The sequence below is a fragment of the Pleuronectes platessa genome, chromosome 21 (genome assembly GCF_947347685.1).
Source record: "Pleuronectes platessa chromosome 21, fPlePla1.1, whole genome shotgun sequence".
NCBI lineage: Eukaryota > Metazoa > Chordata > Actinopteri > Pleuronectiformes > Pleuronectidae > Pleuronectes > Pleuronectes platessa.
Window position 1 is genome coordinate 17,851,084 of NC_070646.1, and position 26,107 is coordinate 17,877,190.

Consider the following 26,107-nt stretch of genomic DNA (forward strand, 5'->3'; position numbering starts at 1 on the left):
CATTCCCCGAACGGGCCAATCGCGTGAAAGCAGGTTACGCTCGCACATGCGCAGGAGCAGCAGAGTAATTTGTTGATACCCTGCCTGGTAGTATTTATATAATTGTTGCTATTTCAAAGGCTGAAATCACCCCTCGCGTGGGGAGTTGTATCAGCACGCGAGCACAGTGATCTAGCAGCTTCTCTATATGAAGGGCTGATGGAAGACGCACGGGATCTGGTGAGTGAATTATTAGCATTTTAGGGCCGCGAGCCTCCGATTACTGGGGATTTGCTAAAGCTAACGCTCCTCCTTTGTTGTTATCTGTAAATCGCAGCTAGCTGGTGGACAGCTAGAGTTAAATATTAGGAAGCTCTCCACAGCGGTAGAAATATAGTGACCCCAGGTTTAATTTAATTGCGTGTGAGCAGATGTGAATTTGCAGTGTGAATGAAAAGTGCGCTGTGGGTCTGTGAATAAAAAACTGGAAAAAACATTTCCGCTAGCTATCTGTGCTAGCACCATTTAGCATTGAGAGCTATTTCCAGTAGGGCCGCCCCCTATTTCAGCTCGTATATTAGTTATCTCTTCTGTTTTGTACATTTCCTGTTTCGCTCGTGGAGTCTTTACTGGCAGGTAGAGTTTGTTATTACTATTTCAGTATTGTTCCTGTGAAATAATAAATATTAGCTCAGTTAGCTGGTATGTCACCTGTTATGCCGAAAGGAGGAAGTAAACAGGCTGTGACAACAAAACATATTTCAATACTGTCAGGCAGCAAATATTGAATCTTCAGTTTCTCACTGCAGTCTTACACCTGCATCTAGATTAATAGTCGTTTGTAGTTGTCCTTAACAGGTCAGATCTCACAGCAGATGATCCTTTAGAAATACTCAAATATGCTCTATGCAAAGGATGAGCATGTACCGTGCTACTATAATTGTACACCAGCACTAATCCTAATTTGTTGAATGAGTCAGAAAATAAATTTACAATGTTGACATTCTTATAATAGCTTTTGAAAATGCATTTTAATTTTAAAATGACCAACAAGTCACTGCTTTCAGCTTGAATGCAAATATGTGCTATTTTATTTTCTTGTCTTTGACAATACCCTCTAATCTATGGACTCAATCAGACATTTTAAGATACCATTTTGAATTTACTGTATGATTTATGTAAACTGCAAATAATGATCATCAATATTTATAAGGGAATGCATGGTTAGTTGCAGCTATACTATTTTCCCGTTCTTGATACAGATCCAATACCTGTGTATCGGCCGATACCAGTGCATTTAAAAAAAAAGAGCTGTATGCTACTAACCCTGTATTGAAGTGATGCTTGCTGTCATTGATTTATGGCCTGGCTCATGTTTGTTTGAAAAACAAAAAGAGATAATAAATGCTTTTATTACAGTTTGACAGTCTTGCCTGAAAAAGAAAACAAAGGAACACATTTAGGAATAATTATATTTTCCTTTAAATAACTCGAAACTGAAGTCTTACATAAGGTACACATCACTGTTTTACTTGTGGGACTTTCAAGTGAGGAATATTGTCAAATTTCTGACATTTTAGTGAGCCCTACATCTATTTCTATATCCTTATGCTCTATATAGTTCTGGAGGTATTTGAGGCAATTGAATATGTTACTAATTTAGATGCCTTTGTCTTTTTCTCAACTGTGAAGGCTGAACGCACCCCACGTTCAGAACGTAAGCGGAGAGACTCGTTCGGGATGTTTGATGGCTATGACAGCTGCAGTGAAGAGTCCACCAGCAGCTCCAGTTCCGAGGACAGTGAGGATGAGGTGGTACCTTCCATCCCTGTCAGCCTGCCCATTATCAAGAACAATGGTCAAGTCTACACATACCCCGATGGCAAGGCTGGAATGGGTCAGTAAATAAGTTTTGAACTTAAAGTTTGTGTGGACCTTTGGAAAATAATCTGCATAAGAAACAAAGAATTAGCCATCGTGTACCAGTTTGATGATTTTAACAGATCCTGCTTCTGTTTTGTGCACTCTTCTTCACAGCCACTTGTGAGATGTGTGGGATGGTCGGAGTACGAGATGCTTTTTACTCCAAAACCAAGCGCTTCTGCAGTGTGTCGTGTTCGAGGAGTTATTCCTCTAATTCCAAAAAAGCTAGCATCTTGGCTCGACTACAGGTAAATGCTTCCAACTATATTTTTTTAACACATTTATTAAGATAAAGTGATTATAGTTAGAAAAATGATCATTTCTGCTTTATTTTGAAAGGGCAAACCACCAACGAAAAAGGCAAAAGTCTTACAGAAACAGCCTCTCATGGCCAAATTGGCAGCTTACGCCCAGTACCAAGCCAGTCAACAGAACCAGGCGAAACCAAAAGCAGGTATGTTTTCAACAAGCAGTCATAATTATTAATAAGGTGAAAGTGATTCCATGTTAAAAGTTACTCCAGCTTTACACTGTACATTGTTTCTGCCAGTGGTCCCAGCAGAGATTTTTGACTGGGGTCGGTACATCTGTAGCAATAACACAGTCGGAGCGCCAGTCAGCTGTTTCAAGCATGTAAGTAAAAAGTAGAGCTGATTTGAGACTGAAAAATGATTTGTTTCTTTGTCATCTATGTAACTTTACTGCCGCTTCTGTGTTTCAGGCCCCTATGGGGACATGCTGGGGAGACATAGAAGAAGGTGTTAGGATTGAAGTGCTCAACTCTGACACCAGTCTCTCCACCAAGGTATACTGGATAGCAGAAATCATTAAGCTAGCAGGTAAGACATTTTCTACAACTAGTTCAAAGACAATAAACACCATCGGATAATCTGAATGAGATTATCCACATCATAACCATAACATTTTTGCATTTAACACGTTCAATACTTAAAAATGCTCAGGAATGAATCTTTGCAGACAGTTACTCATACAGGAAAAGGTATTCGACCATGAGATTACTTTTTTTGTGTTTTGCCATGTAAAATCACAGTGGCATTCTCTTTTACTCTATCCACTGTAAAATATAGTTTTATCTTGATAAACTCCTTTTAACATTACGTGAAAAAGTTTTGAGTTTTCCTCTTCTGCCCTGAAACCATCCTTTTCAGATGGCACATTGTCTATGTGTCACATCCACCTGCGTGCTGATTCACTGAATGATACTTAACATATCAGTTCTTTGACTTCATTAACAAGACAGACCAGTGTTTCCAGCTTCAAGATTGAAATTCAGCAGAAACTCACAAGTGTCAACATTCTGCAGGGTTCAAGGCTCTCCTGCGCTATGAGGGTTTTGACAACGACACCAGTAAGGACTTCTGGTGTAATCTCTGTATCCCTGAGGTTCACCCAGTGGGATGGTGCGCCTCAAGTGGGAAACCCCTTGTACCTCCAAAAAGTGAGCCTCGTGCCAAACCTGTTCTGCTCTTTTGTCGTGAATGCCTGTGTTCTCGGACGGCTCATGGTAACTGGCTGTTATTTGTTTCATCTCTCTAACAGGCATACAGCATAAATACTCTAACTGGAAAGCCTTTCTTGTAAAGCGTCTTACTGGAGCTAAAACACTGCCACCTGACTTTAATACCAAGGTGAGAGAAACTAATACAGAATAAATTGAATGACACTTTTTTGGTGGCCAGTGCCTATATAGAGGCGGCTGTGACTGAGGGGTAGAGTGGTTGTCCTCCAACCTGAAGGTCGACAGTTCGATCCCCAGTCTGACCTATCTGCATGCCGAAGTGTCCTTGGGCAAGATGCTGAACCCCGAATGGCCCCCCATAGAGTAACAAAGTGCTGCGAATAGATGCACTGTATGAATGTGTGGGTGAATGTAAAACTGTACTGTAAAGAGCTTTGAGTGGTCATCAAGACTAGAAAAGCGCTATATAAATACAAAACCATTTACCATATATCTTTGAATTAAAATGAGCCAAGAACTGATGTTATTCTCTATGTTGATGAAACATCTCTTTCTTTGATGGTATTTTCAGATGTAGTACTTAGCGTTGCCTCATTTTGTGAGGTGTGAAACTTAAAGGACTAGACACAACAATGATGGGTTTACCTTTGTTAAATCCATGTATAATATTTCGCTGTAGGTACATGAGAACACGCAGTTCCCCTTTAAAAAGTTGATGCGGGTGGAGGTGGTGGATAAAAACTACCTGTGCCGGACGCGGGTGGCGCTGGTGGAGCAGGTCACTGGAGGTCGCCTCAGGCTGGTCTACGAAGAGAGCCAGGACGGATCTGATGACTTCTGGTGCCACATGTACAGCCCCCTCATCCATAATATAGGCTGGTCACGAAGCATTGGACACCGCTTCAAACGATCTGGTGGGTTTGGAAAGTTCCAGTAACACCTTTGCTTCAGTGGTGCCTTTTTAAGGTGTTGAAAATTATAGTCAAGACCACAAGTATTTGGGAAGTCACACATGTTGTCCTTCAGGCCAAGATAGGGTGTTAGCCTTGGTGGAGGAATGCACTCTCTGAGTCCCATTCTAATTTGAAATAAAATAATGGATACTACAGTTAAGTGCCACATCTTAGCTTTCGATACACAATACAATATGCTAAAAGACTTTTCTGCAGAAAAAAGGCAAAATAAAAAAATGATCTCTTTATATATATACTGCAAAGAAGAAAGCTTCTCTTGGTGCTTGGATTCTGTTCTCCCAGTTCAGTCATAATTTGTGTCACTACCCCAGCAAGTGGCATTTCATTTCTTGATTTTAAAAAGCAGTTCAGATCTATCTGACGTTGTTGTACCTCATCGTCCTTCGACAATGACGCACAGCAACGTCGGCCGGTGGAAAATCCCACAATGGATTCAAAGTGTTAATATTTGTACAGTATGTCGAAAGCAAGTTGAATGACCATATTTAAAGTTTGCTGCAGTTTGCACTTCAAAATGGCAAATTCCCTATTTATTGGGCTATATAGTGATGTGTGAATAATTTCGTACAGAGCCCAAATACTTATGATCTGTAGTGAATACATATAAAAATATCTATTGTTAATAATACATGTTGTTTTCTGCTATTTGTAGATCACTCAGTTTGTAGAAATAGTAAACCATTACATGACACAAGCTGTAAAGGGTAAGGTGGCGTTCGGTACATTTGCCAACAAAGTTCTGTAGATCCCTTCTTGGTTGATCCTAAAAAGGAAAAGTCATCATTGATTGTGGTTATAACAGCGGAGGTTTACGTAACTTTATGAAACGCTGCTTTATGTATGAATAAAAGTGACTTCATGCTAAGTGAATCCCTGAGGTCCAGCTCGTCCTCCGCTCCAACTCTCACCAGTTTCATCTCTCCTTTCAGATCATGTATTGTTTGTGAGGCTCGTTTTGTGACTATAATGCTAAAACATCTCAGGAATGATTAGTCTTTTTAATCCGTCAATATATTTTTCAGATATTTCAAAGAAAATTGAGGGTCAAGTTGATGCTCCTGCTCAGTTCTTCCAGAAGGTAATGCAAAATAAAAACTTTCTATTAATATTATCTGTACTGTTCAAAATGTCGTGGTTTGAATTAACGTGACAGTGTCTAATGACCAGCCATTGTAGACGGAGGGTTGTATTTATAAACCATACACCTAGAACAAAGTTACTCCTGGTCATGAAATTCTAAGAAAACTCCATTTAAACGTATAACTAGATCCTGGTAAAGATGTAAGTTATTCACAAAGCATCTTCAGCCCCTAAAAAGCTTCGGTATAATATACTGATCTGCCATATCATTAAAACAACCAATCTTAATGTTGAAGGTGGGTGGTTTATGTCCAACTGCTATCATTATTGTGAATTGCATTAATATGTAACATCTCATGTTTGATAAATCCATATTATTGCAAAGAATTTATCTGTTCTCCTTTTTGTTGTTTGCATGCGAATATCAGGTAAAAGATGTGGACCAGAGTGGGGACTGGTTCAAAGATGGGATGAAGTTAGAAGCCATTGACCCCCTCAATCTCTCAGCTATATGTGTAGCCACTGTAAGAAAGGTTAGTGTGCATCTATACTGCACATCATTATCAGGTGCTGCTTGTCAGGAATAGAAGATCAATTTGTTTTTAGATTTTATTTGAAATAAGCTTCACTCAACCGCTCGAGACTCACCTCATTCATTCTCTGCCGTTTAAGGTTTTGGCAGACGGGTACCTCATGATCGGGATTGACGGTTCGGAGGCAGTGGACGGATCAGACTGGTTCTGTTACCATGGCGCCTCCCCCTCCATCTTTCCTGCCGGCTTCTGTGAAATCAACAACATTGAACTCACGCCCCCTAGAGGTACAGCACTCGTAGTTTGTCTCTAAATAGACAGTTGCATCCTTGAGGAGCCTATGTTAAATTAATTGTTGAATAATTTTTTTTTTAGTTTGGTAGCTTCTTCGTGCATTTGGTTTATGTTCCGGACTCAATGCCGACTATCTTCCCCAGGGTTTACTAAACTACCATATAAATGGTTTGACTACCTCAGGGAATCAGGATCAATAGCTGCTCCTGTCAAGCTTTTTAACAAGGTAAACGTTATCATGGTTTCTCCTTCATGTTTCTCTTAAAGGTATAATAATGTTGTCTGGTAATATTTTTCTGGCTATTGAGTTATGTGACAGTGATGTGGAATAATGGGAATCAGGAATTATCAGTGATTCTTGTGTCTACGGTCATTGTATAAGAAGTCAAATTTAATTCTCTAGTTAATTCAATTTGCTGCGTCACATTTCCTAGGAGGTTCCCAATCATGGTTTTCGACCCGGCATGAAGCTCGAGGCTGTTGACCTGATGGAGCCGCGGCTTGTGTGCGTTGCCACAGTGACAAGAATAGTGCACCGGCTACTGAGGATCCACTTTGACGGCTGGGAGGACGAGTATGACCAGTGGGTGGACTGCGAGTCACCTGACCTCTACCCTGTGGGCTGGTGTCAGCTGACGGGCTACCAGCTCCAACCCCCTGCTTCTCAGAGTAAGAATCCATTTCATCTCTGTTACCACTGAGGGCTCATGTGTGCCGTCTGTCTGATCCCTCTGTTGGTGACACCATGAGGCCAAACTCTCTTCTTTGGAAACTAGATATCTCATCATCTCAATAAAAGATTTCCTCTGACATGAGCCAGAATAGCTGGATTTGTTATTATCAATAGTTCAGGTTGTTAGTGGTTGTGATTTTTAGAATACATTCAAAAGGTTATACCTGTTGTATTACATCAGTTGATAATGAACCTTCTAGGAAGGAAAATGATTAATTAAAAGCAATCAATAGCCTAAGGATTGGCATCTCTGATTAAAACAGCTCACTGCTGTGTTCTACTTATTAACTACTCTGTGTACTTTGGCCCCTTTTTTATAAAGTGCGTCATAGTGATCCCAACGACATCTTTCCATGATACTGGCTGGACAAGTTTTCTGACTACCTCAGTTATTACTCATGTCATGTGGTGGCTTTGCTATGATAACACTAATAAGGCTCATATTCTGCTCTTTCTTTATGAACCCATAGTGACAGCAGATACATTGATAAGACCCTCAAGGTATTGACTTGTAGTAGTGATATAAATACTCAGGGAGAGTTCAGTGAATCATTTGAGTTTATTCCAGTAGTTCAGGTGAACAGTAGCAGAGAGATGGTTCAGGGCTCACCTGAGCTGGCACTGTTACTAACTCTAACCTTCCCCAACTTTGAGCTGGACTAGTTTCTCTGCATTCCTTTGAGACAGGATGTGTCAAATTTTGCTCAGGTGAAAAGAAGGCTCATCTTAACACTTTGTATGAGTCACTGTGCATGTCCAGGTCAAACATAACTACATGGTTCATTCACGTAGACCTAGAGGCCAAGATAATACCATCCATTGTAATTATACGATCAAATTATGTTTTTCTGAGGATTTTAGAAATGAATGAGAGGTTTGATATATCTGAGCAAAAACATCTGTGTCAAGACGAGGCTTTTAAAAAAGGTGATTCTTTATTTCAACCTTAAAAGCCTGTTGTGTGAAGCTCGTAACAAAGATCCATAGATTATATCTAATATGGAAGTGTTGCTCTATGGTAAAGCCCTTAAACAATCAGATGGGAATAAGAATAGACAAGGCGGTGGACTAGTGGCAGAAACTTGGACTATGGGCAGAAAAGGTCTCTGGTTCGTCTCTGGTTCGACTCCACGGAGAAAAAACAAAAAGACGAACCTGGATTGATCTGTCAAACTCCAAGAGGATTCTCCCTACCCTGTCTAGTGCCCCTGAGCAAGGCACCTTACTCCCCCAACATCTGCTCCCCGGGCGCCGTACATGGTTGCTCACTGCTCTGTGTGTCCTGCACCAGATGGGTTAAAAAAAGCAGAGGTTAAATTTCCCTACAATTGTGTACCTGTGTATGTCTGTGCATGTGTTTGGGATAAATAAATGTATCTTAATCTTAATTTTAAAGCCCTTAAACAATCAGATGGCCCTTAAACAATCTGATGGGAATAAGAATAGACAAGTTTATGGTTTGGATGAAGAGATAAGTGAAGTCAGCTCAGACAGATCTAAACTGTTGAAGAAAAGCAGTCTCAATATAGATCAGGTGTTAAAGTTGTGTTGGGATTTTGTGAATATGGACTATACACATCAAAATTGATTGATTGACTGATCAACTTGAATCTAAAGTTCCTGGAGTAGTGGCAAGATGGTGGTTGGGAGCTGTTTTAGATAGTTGTAATGAAGCCCAGGTAATGATTCCTGCTAAGAGATAAAAGAATACATGGTTCAGTAGATCTATGACAGTATGATTCGGGCTACAGTGCTAAAGAGGAACAAGGGGTTGTTAAATTGGATATTATTAAAGATAGATTGTTGGCCATGTTTGAATATCTTTTGTTTGATAGTTTATTAAACATCATGCTGTGTGCTTGCATGCTAAAAAGCCACCACTAATGAACCCAGCAATGTAACAGATTCCATGTCTGAAGAGGGCTTAACATTTGAATATAGATGGTGGAATACATCTTGAATATTGTACATCTTTATACTCTTCACATCATGCATTGTGTAATAGTTTTTGTTTGTCTTTACTACTGCAAGCTCATATTCTGTATACTTGCTGGATGCTTAGCTAATTGAGAATGTCTCCAGGTTGTCTGGACGTCCGTCCTTCAATTCTTGTGAACACGATATGTCAGAAATATGTTGAGGGGATTTCTTCAGATTTAAAAAAATGTCACTTGGACTCAAAAATGTACTGACTAGATGTTGGTGGTCTAGGGTAATTGTGCCCTCACATTTTGGCTATAACTCAAGCATTCATGTACTTATTGTGATAAAATACCTTTTTATTAAATTCCTTTCAAAGACTTCAATACATGTAATACATATGCCTGAACAGACATGGCTGTAAAGTGTAGCTCGACTGATGGCTATTCTCATTACTTTAATGTAATCTAGCAATAAGGCCAGGGATTGCTATGGCCCTAAAAAGTTAGTTTATCATTCATTGAGTGTAGTAGACATCAGAAACATAGAATTGTGTAATGCCACTGAGAGAGGAACTGTGTTTACATGTCATTGTAGATACACTGATATTGATCAGACACCCTACATGTAGCTTGTGCTACTTTATATTCAAACCATACTGCTGTGCTAATGACACAATGTGTTTTTGTGTCTCCTTTTTAAACTGAACTGTACCTCACTGTCCACAACCATCCCATGTTGTTCTGTCAGGTAACAGAGACATGCCTCAGTCTGTGCCCAAGCAGAAGAAAAAGGCCCAGCAGTACAAAGGGCAAAAAAAAAGTGAGTAATCCTTCATCGACTGTAAATAAGTGTCTCACCGCTCTTTCCTCCACCTTCTCCTTTCGCTGTAATTCTTACTGTCACTGGCTACACTTGTGGTGGCAACGCTGCTGCTCTGTTGTAGGTCACCTGCCCGGTGTGTCAGGAATATTGTCATTGGACCTCTTTTGTCACACTGCCGGATGCTTGAAAAGATCTGTCTCCCTTTTTGAGTGGGATACTTACACACTTGGACTTTGTAGTTTTTGAGGTGGAGTTTCTGCAGGTGTTTGAGAAGAGGAGCTTGGCGTTGCACCCTCATTTAGGTCCAGAGTTTCAGATCAATAGTGACAGGAAGGTGACGTTAATGCTGATTTCAATACACTTTAAGGTGGAAGTCTGTGGCCACCAGTATTAAACTAAATCTGTCAATCAAATGTATTTTACATTTGTGTGCACATGATACATTACAGAATGCACATTAAAATAGGAGGGGAAATCAAAATCCACAATTAAAACCGTCATCTGGCGCATAACCTTGCATGAAATTCCATGGGGAATGTATTTATTTTCTGGGTGACCACCTAAACTTAAATTTGAATGTGCAAATTTTTGCCCTTTTTAATGGCCTTTCAAATGGGATTTGCTGTAATTTAATGACCAATCTCACAGTGCTTAACAGATTTAAAGAGGATTTAAAGATTACAAAGTGGACTTTTATGTTTTTAATACATTTATATATCTTTAGCTTGTTTGTAAAATGCGTATGTATTCTCCCATTTTATTATGGCAGTGTAACACTAACCTTTTACTTTTCCAGTCTATAACTAACCATTTACTTTCCAGTCTATAACTAAATTCTAATTATAAGTAATTGTGAATGACATTCATCAATTTGAAATACACATATTTTAAATGGTAAGGGAAATAATTAAATCTTTTTATTTGATTTCATTTCAATATTGGCAGCCAAAGTCTCCCATTCACATGCTGCTCCATTTCATGGAGCTTTGCTCTTGGTAGCTAACGGTGCGTCTGCTTACTGGGGTCTAGCAGTCTGAGTACAGCTTACCAGGGGCTTAGTCAGATTGGCATAACAAGTGGCAACAGTTTGAGGATAAATTATAAATTTCAACTTAACTTTAACCTGTTTAACCTTCTTCATAATACGTAATTTGAACACTGAGACCTGCTCCAGATGAATTGAATTGTGTGCAATAAGCCCCTGGTAGCTTACCTGAGTCTGGCTTGGTGTTTAGAGAGGAAGATTCCGGTTGGTCGACGGCCCTTCAGTCAGGCAGGCAGGAGGAGGAGCAGCTTCTCAGGGGACGAAGAGCAGAGTCCGCCCCCTTACCCTGCCCAGGGGCCAGCTCGGCCCCGGCCCCGAACCCACCTCCACCAAACCCACAAATCAGGTAACATCCCATTAAGACAAAACCAGCACAGCAGTGAGGCCCAGCAGGGTTTTAACAGGACAGAGGCCCCTGACAGGCCCCGCTGTGGAGCTGGATGCTGCCGATGCTGCATGTTCTACTGTCCAATCAGCCCTTTCTTTCTATTCTATCTCATTGTCACGTTTTCTCTTGTCAGCAAAGACCTAGAGTGGAGTTAGTTTGGTGTATTACTAGTGTTTTGTCTCCGCTTTGAAGCAGTCCTAAGGCATGTGTGATTCATACGATATGTCCTCATGCATGTGGAGTTCAGGCTAACACCTGGAACAGGACAGACCTGCACCTCCTGTGCTTTTCTGACAGTGCATAAACACACGTGGCTCATCTGTGCTGCTGTTCTTTCTCTTATCTGTGTTTGTGCCCATCTGTAGAGTCTCTCCTGCGCATGAAGGAGGAGGCAGCTGAGGTGGACGAGTTCACCTTCTCACAGGGCACATCCGACCAGGAAAGCAACGGCTCGGGCAGCTACTACATCAAACAGGAGCCCTGAGGTTACATGGTCGGGACAGAGCGGGACAAACTCGGAACAGGACGGACGTCTCGAAAACCTCAGCAGGATCAGGAACAAGTCAAACTAGCCTCAAATCACACTCGTAGACCAATGCCAGCAGGCCTTCAATGGAGTCAGTACAGGAGATGATAAAGAGCAGAAGATGGTCATGCTTCTGAAAAGTCCTGAAAGAACATCCCGCTTAGACAGTCTTCTAACATTGTAGCTGTGTGTGCAAGTAATATCCCATGGAACCCGTTTCAGGGGTTGGAAATAGTTGGGCATTTTCTTTCGTGCCACCGTTGGGTGCCGCAACATCGGCTTTTTCTCCTCTCCTGTCTGAAACGTCCGACCACACAAGATATATTTGGATGGATTCAAAATCAGCCTTTTTCCCCACAGAGATGGAGGGTCGACATGCGCCCGTCCTGCCTTCGCCACAATCTGGGCCACGCACAGAGACCTGTAGAAACTGTGAGAACCATTTATTGAGCCAGGTCCTTTGTTTAATTTTTGTTTTTTTGTATATATATACGCACACTCACACAAAGACACACACACACACACACACACTTATAGGACAGCACATATATAAATATACATATAAATATATATAATTTGGTTGGGTTTGGTTGGTGTTCAGGTTTATAAATTGCAGTTGGTGAGAGTCACCCACTGAGCAGCCTGAGGAGATAAGAAAAGAGAGGCTGGCAGAGACAGGAGCAGAGTTGTGTATATTTTGATTATTTTCAAATTGCCAGGTGGACTTTAACTTCATTGAAAGTACTTGAAGTTTTTTCTTTATTTTGTCCTTTTGTAATGATGTGTGTCTTAATGTTCCTATTTTTGCATTTACATTTTTGGTGGTTGTGTGGGAAATGTAACGTGCGTTGTTTCACAGAAGTGATTATATTCAAATAGTATGTGAAGACCTATTAAAATAGAATTATAGATCAAGGAGTGTGATTGGAAGACAGATCCCAGTACACCGCTGCTTAGCATTAATGATGTTGAAGATTTCTGCAGCTACATTTATTTCCGAGTTCAAACATTACAGAACCAAAGTCTGATTCAAGATACATGATATTACTCACAGCAGAGTTTGAGCCCACAGGTTTAATCAAATCCACCAAAACTACCCGGATGACGCAAAACTCAAACTAGGGCGTGTGACAAGCATATTGTCATTATCATGTAATTTATTTATTTATTCACATTTTTTGATGAATCCTTTAGAAAACAATGAAAATGCTTTTCACTGTTTTCCTTCCTTTCTAAGATCAGTCACAAGATGCTTTGTTTTCTGCCGCTAACCTTCCCAAATCTTTCACACTGAGCCATATTCTTACATTTGAAAAGCATTAACAATGGCTTTGGAAATAATTTATTTAAAAGTCTTTTTATTGAAATTTGTTACTCCTATTAAATCTCAATTTACAAATTGTCCCCATTTATAACCTTCGCATAAAGCCACACTCGGAACCCTTAGGAGGATTACGTTTTTTATATTGATTACATTGCATTGCAACTTTGACGGAAAGTTATATAACATATCTTATGCAGTTATTGCAGAAACTCATTCTTGCCATTGTTTCTTATAAGTTAGGTATTGAATACAGAAATCCTCCTTCACATTCCACTTCTCTTTCATTAAATCTGTACAGTCTATAGATGTTGTTATTCCTAAGCTACACAAAGTGGGTATTGTGGGGGAAATCTGTTATTTTTTGTATTACTACATTTTGAGCAACTGTAAATCATCTGTAAACACAACTTCACACAACCTCTCCTTCTACGTGCAGCTGCTAAACCTGCCTGTTTGTTACAGTAGAACACATGAGGCAACATAAGCTAAATGAAGCAAAAAATTATCTCAACATGTTCTGTGATGTCAAACAGCTTCGAGGAGCTTCAGGGACCTATCACAGTAAATCCCACATTACCACTGACTGTGGGTTTGTGACCTCTTGTAGCAAGAATTCAGCCATGCTAATGAGCCTGGGCTTCTTCCTCTATATTCCTCTATACAAAACTCAAATCTAGCATAAATGTATCATTTATCATTTTTGAATAAATCAGGGTCTTTGCGCTGTAATGTTGAACAGAAATGATGAAGCTGTGGAGATGAAAAGCTTTTTTCATTTAAAAAACAACAAAAAAAGTCACCGTGGTTTAAAAGACAGAATAAATGAGAAACAACTTAGCGTAGTGTGACTGTTAGTGAACAGCAGGGTATGTTGTCTAAAAGAGAAACCTTACTGGTATGATGAGGGTCATTCTCACTGCCCAACCCGACAATATGTACTTTGACCTTCACAGTTTTTGATATCGCTGCTGTTAGAGGCCGACCTTCGTTGGCCTCGTGTATCAGCCAGACTGTGCAGCATATTACAGTGTAGTGTTGTGGTGGTTCATCTTCTCTTACTTTCATAGGTTGCACTACACCAGTGATTCATATTGGAGATCCACATGTTTTTCTGTTGTGTTCTGGACCATTTCTGCTGTGTGTTACCCTGTCTGTCTGGAACTCCTTCTGCTTATGGAGTCTCAGGTGTGCCACCGGAATATTTCTAAACGTATCCACTGTTTAATTGTAATCATTTAATACATTACTAAATATAAACCTATATAGATATATCATTTGTATTTGTATTTAGATAGATGGATAAAAAAACTAAAACAATTGATAGGTAAAATCTTTTTTAATCCAAATGCTGAACCCACAAACCCCAATTAGCCAGTTGGCATGTGACACTGGCCAACTACCTGGACCCTTTGCCTCAGTGTGGGTTGAACTGTGTGATAATAAGATAAAACATTAGATTACATGGGTTAAGTTCTAATAAATAAATACATATAACGGGGAGAGAATTAAAAAAAAAAAATGTAATTATTTAAAATTAAATATAAATTTTAATTAGATTAGATTAGTAATTAATTTACTCCACTTTGAGTTTTTTTGCATTATTTAAATGTAAATTTGTTTCAGTAATAGCTTTATAACATTTCTGAACAATAGTGAAATATGATTAAACACGGAAATGTGGCACACTCGAGACTCCATACCTTAGGTGTTTGTAGCATCAAACTTTGCTTTCTGTCAGAGAACTCTGAAGTTGGGCTGTTATGTTCAGAGAACAGGAAAATCTGCCTCATTCCAACAGTCAACATCATCGAGCAATTTTGTCCATATACGGAAAAAGAGTATGTAGAATATTTCATTAGCGTAATATGCAAAACATGAGGGTTATTTTGTATCGTTGCGGTTGTTGTCATGTCAGAGCCTAACGTATGCAAGCTAGTTTATGATTCACCTGATCCACAGAATAACAGGTTTGACTTTAGTGGAAAATGAACGATGATGCACTGCTTTTCCAACAGTCTCTGAAGGCAGCATTCACTTAAAACAGGAGCTGGCAAAAAAACTTAGATTATCTCTATATATATATATATGTCAATATATGTATGTATATGCTTGACTATGATGGTATAGAGTAAAAAATCCGAAAAGTCAGTAATTACTGCTTGGCCGTGGAAATGACGAGACTCCTTCTCTTTCATTCTTCTTAGAGCTAGACTTCTGCAGCTGTTTATCTACTACCTCCTGATGCTAGCCACATTTAGCTAAAAGTGTGTGAAATATTTGTTAGCATATGCAAATGAAAAATGATTACCTAAATACGCTCCACTTGAAGACTAGACACCAAACAAGGAAGAAACTTTTTATCATAGCACATGAGGTAGTCTTCTAATTTGAATGATATGCAATAGCGATAGATCCAATATTATTTTGCTACGTTGAATAAAAAACGTATAGCACCCACAAATGTTATGATCACTACATTAATATAATTAACAGATGAGATAATTTAACAAAATGGTATTATAAAGCAGTGGTTTTTGTGAGCAGAGGTGCATACACCGAAAAGTGACTGTATGGCCAAGGTATTGACATGAAGAGCAGTTCTAATCTTTTCACTGAAACGATCCATAATTTCTCTTTCTACCAGTAAGGTTCATAATTCAGTTCTCAGGAAGTTGGTATTTCTTTTCTGTGTTGTAAATGTTGTAGCAAGTCTGAATCAGCTCAATGGTCTTTTCATGATGTGCGTCTTGTGTGGAAGCAAACAAGAGCCAGAATCACCACAATGTTGAAAGCAACAGAAAATTGTGGAGTTCAACCACAACTTGATTCTTAATGTTTGAAATGTAGTTACCACTGAATTTCTAGCATTGAAAAATGTGACTCTAATAACACTTGTGAAATTTCTACCAGAATATTAAAAAAAATTGTTTCATTGAATGTTTTAGGATTCAGATAGAAATGTTTGTTCATTTTTTGATAACTCATGTTTTGAATTTTAAATTGTGTGCACACAAATGATCATCTTGATCAAGAACAAAATCTGTTTAAAAAAAACTTCAGGGATACCCTACAATTGAATTTGTGTAAGTTTAAAATACTTTTTTTCTGACAGTTAGAATTTGTATTTGAATTCCATAGGAATTCAAATCGATAAAATATCTGAATAATACAAATTCAGTGGCATTTCAAATTTTTTGTGCTGAGTAATGGTTAAATTTCACAATAAGGTGTTAAGTTGCGTAAAAGATTATATTTATCAAGGTGCTTGTTTGTTTCTGTGCCTTTCAAACAACAAAGGTCTTATCTTACTTTCCATTTCACGTGTTCATGATGAATTCTCCATTTGAGTGACAACAAAAAAAACACGGATGCTGTTTGCCTTTTGGTTTAATCTGCCTTTTGTAGCTTGTTTTCCTCTAATTTCCTAAAAGAATATGGAATTTATTTCTACTAATTTTTTGAATTTGTCTCCTGATCTGATTGAATACAAAGCTCGGCTGAATCGCTGCGCTCCTAAGACCAAATGAGCAATAAAAGACATTTTACTCACAATCATTAGAAGGAGGTCAGCTTAAAGCTAGGATCTGGAGTTACTTTTAACTTATGTCAGAGGGCAGAAGGACACACTAGTGTACTTAACGACAAAACTGCATTAATAGCTTAGATAAATAAATAAAAAAAACGACTGTTGTATGGACTAACTGCTGCTACCCTTCCCCAGACTCTCCCTAATTAATCAAATGCACAATCAGCACCATTTTGGATCTTCTGTTTCTTACTTTCCCTTGTAGATATTCTTGTTTCACCATTGATCCCCAAATCTATCAGTGGAACATGTTTGACCTTTATCCACGGGTCCCTGTGTATTTAGAGTGTTTGCTCATCAGTAGCTGGACATGGAAGCAATTGTGGATCCATTTTTTATGTGGGATTGGGTGCACTGATCAACTGAATGCATGTAGAACAGAGCTCATCGTGCTTACTTACTTATTTTGTCGTGACCATTTATTTGTTGGACTTCAGTTTGTCTCCTTGTTTCCTCTTCCACTGTGAACAGGAAGCTTTAGAAGCCTTTTTCCACCAAGAGTGAAGGACAAGATTGTGAGATACAAAGTAAAGATTGAACTCACAGAAGCAAAATTCTTGTAGTTAATCAAAGATATATTGTAATGATTTTGACTTTATATTCCAGATTAACATAATTTTGACCTACGATCATCATTTTTGCTTAAATTAAAAACGATTATTGTTCAATTTTGTTCTTATATTTGTGTCTCTAATATTATGGTTGAACTCACGACAATAATTTTGGCTGGCTATCTCTTAATTCTGGGTTATTAGGTCAAAACATTGATCAAAGTTTTGGCTTTAATTTGGTTTTCTTATGATCTGAAAAAGTTTTAATAATTTCTATAATAATTTTGTTTCCATAACTCCAAATTCTTACGAATCACATAGATGACTCAAATTTTTATTTACGATGTCCTTACTTTGAATTACCATGAATAATCTTATTTTTACCCACCATTCAATTTAATCCCCTCCCCCTGGTGGTGATAGGCTTCCATCAGCAGCTCTCAGTTGTAGTTACAGGGTTGTGGCTCTGTCAGATGGGGGCAGTGATGAGGAGCAAACTGAAGTTAATATTAGTTTTTTCTTGGATACTAACACGGGTCTTTTGTATGTGATGGTCCCCCTCTAATTATATTAAACCATTATATTGTGGTGCTATATATATTTGATAAAAACGACTTAATGTATTGGGATTACTATTGTCTGAAAATACTTGTGAATTGAGAGGGTTATGGTGCAAAATTTATTTTGGATACAAATGAAAAATAATCTATGTTAATAGTTATAAATCTATTGATATTAACACTGACCCTTGAGGTACATTAGATTGCAGTTTAAAGTTTGTAAATCTTTTTGATAGTGTGTACTAGTTTCCTTTCATATGGTAATATTTGTGCTGTGATCAAGTTTTGATAGACTTTGTAAATAAAGCCAAATGTTTGGATCATAGTATTGGTTGTAATGGATGGCTTCTTTGTTTACAAGCGTTGCAAACAGTTTCCGCATGGCTGTGAAAGTTTATCTGGTGATTTTTGTAAGATCTGACTTTTACACTGAATAAAAAAGGCTTATGACTACAAACACTGTGGGATTTCTTTTTCAGAGTTTCAGCACTTGGTTCTTTCAGGAGCACTGTGAGGCAGTAAGGATAAATGGCAGACACTCAAAGGAGCATAGCAGTGGGTCAGCAAGGATTTTACAAAAAGTCATATTCACAAATCACTATTGTCCTAATAAGGCGTAACAAGGAGCAAAATCCTCCGTCCTTAACAGGGGAAAGAAAACCGAGAAAGCCGCATGCAAGTACGGCGACACACCGGGGCACTACAGCCATATTTGCAGCCAAAGTCAATCCCCCTCAGGCACTTTAGTAATCTATATTTTCAATTTTTTAATAATGAATATATAAATAATAAAGACTACTTAAAAATTAATAACCATACAGCAGCCTGCTCCTAACTCGATCCAAGACTGCGTGCTCAGAGGTGCAATTGTACCGTGTGTGTGTAATTCAGTTCTTCATGTGGCCGCTCTGTGGATATTTTACATTTAAGGTTGCCATAGACATTTATTCTGCAATATTGTAACCAAGGCATTGCAATATAGCATATATATTCATATACTTGTGATAACTAGTTTACTGGAATGTTAAGCCTGTGTGCACAGTTGTCGTTACTGCACTTTGGATGTTCTTTTTTAAATTTCTAATTTTGTGATAACCTTTGACCAGAATTGTCCGAGTTGTCTTTGTATGGATATCGTATTTATTTTTATGCGCTTTTGAATGTGTTATGAATTGAAGCTGCATATGTGCTGCCTGGTGCTGAAAGATGTCTGTCATTTCCTTGTAGTCATATCTAGTTTGTTGAATATTCTTTGGGCAAATTCAGTTAAGAACAATAACTATATTGAATGTTTTATGCACCATGTGTTTTATAGGGAAAAATTATAACTTCCTTTTAAGGTTACAGAACTGTAAGATTCTGGGTGAATGACAGCACATAAAGTATAGTAGGTATTGCCAGTATTTGAGAGAAAGCATATCATATGTCTAAGCAATGTAGTTGTAATCATAACCCATGATCAGCTACATAACTCACCTGATTATTTATGGTATAAATAATTTTATGCATTTTAGTAATGATTTACAAAAATAGATCTAATATCTTTGCAGCTTTTTTAGGATCCTCTTGCACCTGTAATTTGCAAGTTCTAGTTTATAAGTTATTTTGATTTAACATTTTAGTCTACATTTAAAAAGGCTTCCTGTGAGGCTTCATCAGTCCAAGTTAAACAAACAGATATTTACAGTCTGCCAAGGATCCTGCATGATCCACATCATACATTTCAGATTTATAGGATCATATGTACATTAATGTGTAATCTGCAGGAAGAGACAGTTGGTATTGTGAGCGTTTTATTGAAAAGCAGATCACCTTTAAACAACAGTCAAGGACAAGTTTCAAATCGTTAACTACTGTCAAGGAGAAGGTGGAATGTCACTAAATGGAATGAGCTCAGGAATGTAGACTAGACCTCCGCAGAGACCAGATCCCAGTACAGTATGACAATGGGATGAGTGAATGAGGGCAATGTGGGGACCATGAGGAACTTGAAAGTTCTTCCATTTGCTACAGATGAAAAACTGGAAATCTGAGGGCAAAAGTTTCAGTGGTCTCTGACCAGTGAGGGAACTGCTGCAGAAGCGAGTACAGCTTAGTAGAGCCAGCTGAAGGCACAGCTTTCGTACTTGACCACCTCCTCATCTGTGAACCACAGGGCGATCTCCTTGTTGGCGCTGTCTGTCGAGTCGCTGCCATGGATAATGTTCCTGTGAAAAGGAAACAATTAAATCCCAGTCAGCGATTAACATACTGTATTGGGACGTTTACAGCTGTCAGATTCAGCACTTACTTGCTGACATCGATGCAGAAGTCTCCTCTGATGGTTCCAGGCTTGGAATCAGCAGGGTTGGTCTCACCGAGCATCACTCTGCCTGTCTTCACGGCACCTTTGCCTTCCCAAGCCTGTAAACAACAGTGATGGTGAGATAAAGTCACTTTTCTAGTAGTCTTCAAAATAAAAACACGTTTCTGTGGCAGCAGTCATACTGGACGATCATTTGCTCAGCAGCCTGGTAGCAGGGCTCCTCTCCAGGGTTTAGCCTTTCTGTTTATTGTACAACGCCACATACTGTCAAATACAATCATCGCTTCTTACCATGGCAACCACTGGTCCAGAGCTCATGTAGTTGATGAGGGTAGGGAAGAAAGGTCTGTCCTTCAGGTCGATGTAGTGCTGGTTCAGGAGCTCCTTAGAGGCCTGCAGCAGGGGAACAAGTAGACACAACGTCAGAGTCCATCTTTACTTGCACTGATGCTGGGAACACATTCCTTTGCTCTGCTAACATCCTACAAATATTAACAGGTGTGCTGCTGCTCCTAACTATACTCCAGCCACATGATTAGTTCAGGGCTATGCTAATTGGCGGTTTGTATTGTCCGTCAAAACAGCGACACATGAGTTCTCTCCACGTTATATCGACATCTCAACTTTCTATCGAGGAAATGTTATATCGCGATAATTATTGATATCGTTTTGTCACTCAGCTCTACCATTGACTTCATACGTATTGGCATCAGCTACTACAAAGTTTTCCCAGAGAACTCCAGAAGTGTATTGTGGACTCAGACATTTTTCAGTGACCCATCCTTTAAGAGATGTGGGCCACCTCCCACTTGAGCTGCACGTAGATCGGAAGTGTTTTGCCTCCAGACACTGCCACCTTTGAGTATACAAGCTATTTTAGAGGAGGATGTTCATCTTGAATTTCTTATCTTGGAAGTTTTCCACAGTGAGTCTGGCTCTAGAGGTTTCTTCCAGTTGAGACTCTCCACAGAAAATCTGATTTATTTGTATAGCCCATTTTAACAAATCACAGTTTGACCAATTGAGCTTTAACAAGGTGCGTCTTCTGTCCTTAACCCTCAATAAGAGTAAGGAAAAATAGCTGAAAAGTCTCCTATACGTTTGCTTGTTGTGGAAACTGTTGAGTTCTTCATGAAAGATCTCAACCTTACCAGTGCCTTGAGATGATGCACATTGTGATTTTGAACACAAAATTGTTTTTAAAATACCAGGTCAACGTCACTTCTAAGCAGAGGGCAGCTTTTACTTTTTAAATTCAGAAACATGTCAACCTGCTGTAGGGTTCTTAGGTCTTTCAACTCATGTATTCCTTTGTAAAAAATAAAAATTTGTTGGATAAAAAGGTTAATTACTAAACACTAGGCCAAATATGCCTTTAAGGAAATCCTCCATCATGTCCATCAACTGCCATTACATCTGATTCATTTCTGACTGTAACATCAGACCAAGTATTAATACTTATTGGCTGAGTGTAATCCGAGTTTGTGCCTGAGGAAACAACTGTGGCAACTATACAATACATCCCTCTCTAATGTCACAAAGTGTATAACCACAAATCTTGTAAGCAGATGTCTCAACCAATCAAAAAGAGAAAACAGCCAATAAAACAGGCCAAATAACACAAATCTACAAAATTCAGTCTGCAATTTATTCAACCACGACTCCCTTTCAGAATAAAAGACTGAGCTCAAAATGACTCATAACTGAGGAGGAAACCTTTCCGTGGGATGACTAGTTGAAATGACATGCAACTCTAAAGTCAATAAGCTCTACCTCCTCTGGACACTGTTCATTGAAACTTAGTCAGAATGTACTTAGCTCCCACTTTAATTTCACTTCCTGCTGAATTACAGACAGCAGGATTAAATACAATTAATCTGGCCCTTTTATATCAAGAACCAGTAAAAAGGTCATTTTATAAACAGAAATTCTTGCATAATGCAGGGTTATAAATGAAGCACTCAGCACGGTAAAGCAAACATCCCAATCTGTCACAGCTCAGATGTTCAAGGATCAGGGGACGCTGGTCGTGCTAAAGTCAGGAATAGACAAGAGCAGGCTAATAAGCTCACCGGATGTCTTAAGGGTTACTCTGCACACTTACATGATCATGTGCACATCGTATAGTAGTTAAAAATATCACCCAGTGACCTTCACGAAAGGAGCCACTGTTACATCCCTCACCCTACAAGCATATTATATTCTGTTTACTTACATGAACCATCTTCATGGCCACAAGTTTGAAGCCCTTAGCCTCAAACCTCTTGATGATTTCTCCAACGATGCCCCTCTGCACACCATCGGGCTTGATGGCAATAAAGGTACGCTCCTTAAGCTCGGCCATGATTCTGAAATCAAAGCAGAGGGGGAAAAAAGGATTTAAGACAATAAAAAAAAAAAGTGTAAACTCCTGGAGGAAGAAGCCCGAGTGTCACTCACACCACTTGGTTGCATTTGGCACAGGCGGGGCCGGCTGCCGAGGGCCCCGACCCCATTTTACAGGGAACGCACAGACGATGTGAAGGTTAGTGCCGATCCGACTACTGACCCACTGTGACTTGTTGCAAGCCCCGCCCACAGAGGAAACAACTTCATCCCTACAATGTCAGGGACAGAGTCCAGCACAGGTTTAGCTGCTCAAACCTCATGCATGCAGCAAGTCCCATAAGAATTAAGTTACTAATAATTACTAGAATTTAATTTACCATTCTTATTTATTTTCCCCGTGTAAAACTGTAAGTTTAAGAGTCCTTTAAAGGACCCCACCCATATGGATCCAATTCAGTTCTTTGTTAGATGCATTGTCAGGTGGCCAAAAAAAAAAGAAGGCTGCATTACTGCCATCTACTGGATCTTCAATAAGACGAAATTGAGTAAGAAACAGGAAAAAGAACGAAAACTTAACCCGGGTACAATATGGAAAAGCAATGTAGACCCCTGCTTGAGGATGGGTAACACGGGAAAAGAGATCTGAAATATATTGCGAGTCCATGTAGCGATTTGTAGGTAATTAAAAAGAACCTTAAAATCTATTCTAAATGCATTATCTGTAGCCTAGTAGTCTATAGTTTTGCCATTTAGGAAAGGCTGATGCAGTAATCCAGGCGTGATGAGCTCAAATGTGAAATGATTTCAGCCTCTATAAAAACTTAACACAGGTCAGAACACAAGAGACATATTTCATAAAAACATGTCTGTGCAAGTTCTGTGATGTGCCATTTGAAACGCAAGTTGCAGTCAAATACAAAGCTTAGATTCAGAACAGGCTTGATGTGCTCCCACATTAGGGACTAACACTTTTTTCGATACCCATTAATATACAATTTTTAAAATAAATTGGCAATGATTCTAAGGCGTTATTTAACCTCATGACAAATACATGTAATTGTAAAAACTGCAATGCAGAAAGGTGTGGGGGCTGTCTATTTCACGCTCAGGATGAATTGCTGATCAGACAACAAAATAAAGTTCAGGACACCTCCTCGAGCTACATTATAGTTTCTCTTTTTCCAACATTTACCTCAGATGAGCATCACACAACGTTCATCTATGACTAAATCAACGTTATGCAATCAGGCTCGGTCAGGTTTGTACAGCTCACTGAATTCACTTCAGGAAGAGGATGTAAATGGCTGTGAGCTGCACTTTGACAGTTCTTCAGTCTGTCAGATGATCGAGCTTCCGGCTGGAACTCATTCAAACAACGGCTCAACCAGCAGCAGCAGAGACACATTCAGGAGACCTGGGAATATCCAGCACAGGCCCGGGCCTTCGCCCACAGCCACATGGCCTTTTGTTCGCGGCGCCGCAGACCAATCACTTCCAGCCCCGTCAGCCGGTGAACGCCTCAATGCGCCACGACCGCACCGGAACAACGTGTCCTTTACTTCTATATACAATGTTTCCCTATACTTTTAAATAAATGAGCATTTAACTGAGCTGGAGGCAAGTTAGTGTTTGTAGATAACGTGCCTCTAATGCCGGCTTGTTCAGATAAGTATCAAAATGAGGAGCGCTGGTTCCAAACTGCTTCCTTTAAACCACAGGGTTGATGAGGGACGTGTGTGATGGGCGGATGGATACAAACAGCGGTAAAGAAGCTGGACTGGACCTTACCTGACAGTAGAGAGATCCGGTGACAGCAGCTGAAAGCCTGGTAAACGTGAGAGAGGAGCACGGAGGCTGCGAGGAGCCGCCTTTATATGCGAGGCTGATCTACGGCAAGTCGGAGGTGCCACAAGTTCAGAGCGCGGAACTGGGCGGGTCCCTTGAGGGTGAAGCCCAGATCGACAAAATCTCCCCTAGCTAAAGTCAGGAGCATAATCATTAAGTGCAATATACACAGAGAGATTGTTTATTGCAATATAAGACTGTCGAATCAAAGAAGGTGTTGAAATGGAGGGATTATAGACAATACAAATAATTACAGTGTAAACAGAATATGTTTACACATGTAAAATATTGAAATTCAGACAGAAAAATAGTATTGTGCCATTCAGTTAGGTGAATTTTTTGTGAAGTCCCAGAGTTTGTTGCATACTGGGAGCAGTGGTGGTTGTACACTGACAGCAGCAGGGAGGAAGGACCTGCGCTACTTCTTATACACAATCTCTCTTTGTTTTATTGATTACAACATCATGTTGTGTTTGCTGAAAAAAAAAAGAATCAGCTCTCAGCTAAAGACCACACTAAACTTCTCAGACTCTACCATTTCAATACCTTCAAACTATTTTACAATCCAAGCCCACAGTGGGGTGCATGGTTCAAAGTAAGCCTGACAAAAAACTTAAAAAATCTGTAAAATTATATTATCTTAAGTATGGTAAGAAAAAGATAATCAATCTTGCTGTGTAAAAAAAAAGTTAATTTCACTTCAAATAAAATGTTCCTGTTTGATTAGGCAAAAGTTAAACCGAGGCCGGCAGCCGGGCTAATTTGTAATGTAATTTAACACAGAAAAGTGAAAATAATTTAGAAGCTATCATTTAATCAGACTTTATTTATCATCATTACATTAAATTATGACTTCATATCAAGGAGGTTATGTTTTTAGCAGAACTACTCCATCAGTTTTATTGAAAATTGGTGGAAGGATGGGGTATGTGGCAAAAAAAAAATGCGGGGAGTCGTGATATTCTCTGCTCCTCCGCACACCATTAAATGCTTAACCTTCAGGCTGTTTTGTATTAAAGTCTGTGCTTGCAATCCTAGGTTATCCATTATGACCACCATGATAAGATGATTTGACTCACACAGATGTGTTTATATGAAAACATTTGTGCACACATGTTCTGTATAGTTTATTTACTGATTTATATAGTATGTAAGTATTCTATATTCTCGGGCTTGTAGCCTACGAATAAAGCTTTTGAGAGGAATTAAAGATTAAAATCTGCAGTCTTTATATTTTATGGAAAAAGCTGCACGATAGTCATAAAGTCACTGCATCATATTAATGGAAATAATCTTGATACATCCTGTGTGTTACAGCCTTGCTCTCAATACTTTATGTAGATTAATGGAGTTTCCTGAGCCTCGCTTCCTAGGAGTATGGAAATATTACGTATGTCGGGCCTTATCAAACTTATCTTTGAAATGGAAATGGAAATGGAATCTGCTTTGAATATCCAGTTCTCATCCGTTGCTTCCTAAGTTGGCTGCCACTGGCTTTAATTGAAGCAGCAGCAGGGTGTGAGACCCAGAGATGAGTGCATCCCTCACACTGGGAGTGTTTGTGGCTCCGCTGCCTCTGATCAACTATAATTGTTAGAGGAATGGAAGACATACTGGAATACACAAAGCCTCAGGTCGAGATTACTTTTCCTGAGGTGAAATGAACAACCCTGCACACATGCACATGCTTAGAATTACAACTACCCAGTTACCTCATAATATAAGCTTGCTCTCTCTCTATCACACACATACACACAGAAACAGACACAGACACACGTTTCATTGACACTCGCAATCATTCATTGCAAAATTGAGTTTTCAATCAGTGATTTACTATGATGCAGCATTTTGATACTAGACCTTCATCAGGCAAAACTGTTATGCCCTGTATTTGGGGGACGGAAATTC

The 26,107-nt window shown here is 39.2% G+C and overlaps 2 protein-coding genes across 3 annotated transcripts; one reads left to right on the top strand and one right to left on the bottom strand.

Moving 5' to 3' along the window:
* Positions 1-17: 17 nt before the first annotated feature.
* mbtd1 (mbt domain containing 1) lies at positions 18-18,178 on the top strand. 2 transcript variants are annotated; one of them, XM_053414183.1, is made up of 17 exons: positions 18-219; positions 1,672-1,876; positions 2,017-2,150; positions 2,242-2,356; positions 2,453-2,535; positions 2,624-2,741; positions 3,227-3,361; positions 3,463-3,551; positions 4,062-4,296; positions 5,379-5,434; positions 5,865-5,969; positions 6,109-6,256; positions 6,407-6,489; positions 6,698-6,932; positions 9,667-9,738; positions 10,977-11,132; positions 11,540-18,178. In XM_053414183.1, exons 1-17 carry the CDS (start codon positions 199-201, stop codon positions 11,656-11,658), a joined length of 2,109 nt encoding a protein of 702 aa, XP_053270158.1. In that variant the 5' UTR covers positions 18-198; the 3' UTR covers positions 11,659-18,178. The 2 variants fall into 2 exon arrangements, with proteins under 2 accessions (XP_053270158.1, XP_053270159.1); XM_053414184.1 differs by lacking the exon at positions 10,977-11,132 and having other exon boundaries at positions 20-219.
* A 1,319-nt stretch (positions 18,179-19,497) lies between these two features.
* Positions 19,498-24,281, bottom strand: LOC128427091 (nucleoside diphosphate kinase A2). The gene is made up of 5 exons (XM_053414185.1): positions 24,143-24,281; positions 22,242-22,374; positions 20,318-20,419; positions 20,012-20,124; positions 19,498-19,928 (listed from the first exon to the last, which is right to left on the bottom strand). Exons 2-5 carry the CDS (start codon positions 22,368-22,370, stop codon positions 19,814-19,816), a joined length of 459 nt encoding a protein of 152 aa, XP_053270160.1. The 5' UTR covers positions 22,371-22,374; positions 24,143-24,281; the 3' UTR covers positions 19,498-19,813.
* Positions 24,282-26,107: the final 1,826 nt, after the last annotated feature.

Coding starts and splice junctions, on each gene's coding strand:
- mbtd1 (XM_053414183.1), top strand. CDS start 199: ATGGAAGACGCACGGGATCTG. Junction 4,297..5,378: donor ACACCGCTTCAAACGATCTG/GTGGGTTTGGAA, acceptor TATATTTTTCAG/ATATTTCAAAGAAAATTGAG. Junction 11,133..11,539: donor CCACCAAACCCACAAATCAG/GTAACATCCCAT, acceptor GCCCATCTGTAG/AGTCTCTCCTGCGCATGAAG.
- LOC128427091 (XM_053414185.1), bottom strand. CDS start 22,370: ATGGCCGAGCTTAAGGAGCGTACCTTTATTGCCATCAAGCCCGATGGT. Junction 20,420..22,241: donor TGGCCATGAAGATGGTTCAT/GTAAGTAAACAG, acceptor CCCCTGCTGCAG/GCCTCTAAGGAGCTCCTGAA. Junction 20,125..20,317: donor CTGGACCAGTGGTTGCCATG/GTAAGAAGCGAT, acceptor TGTTGTTTACAG/GCTTGGGAAGGCAAAGGTGC.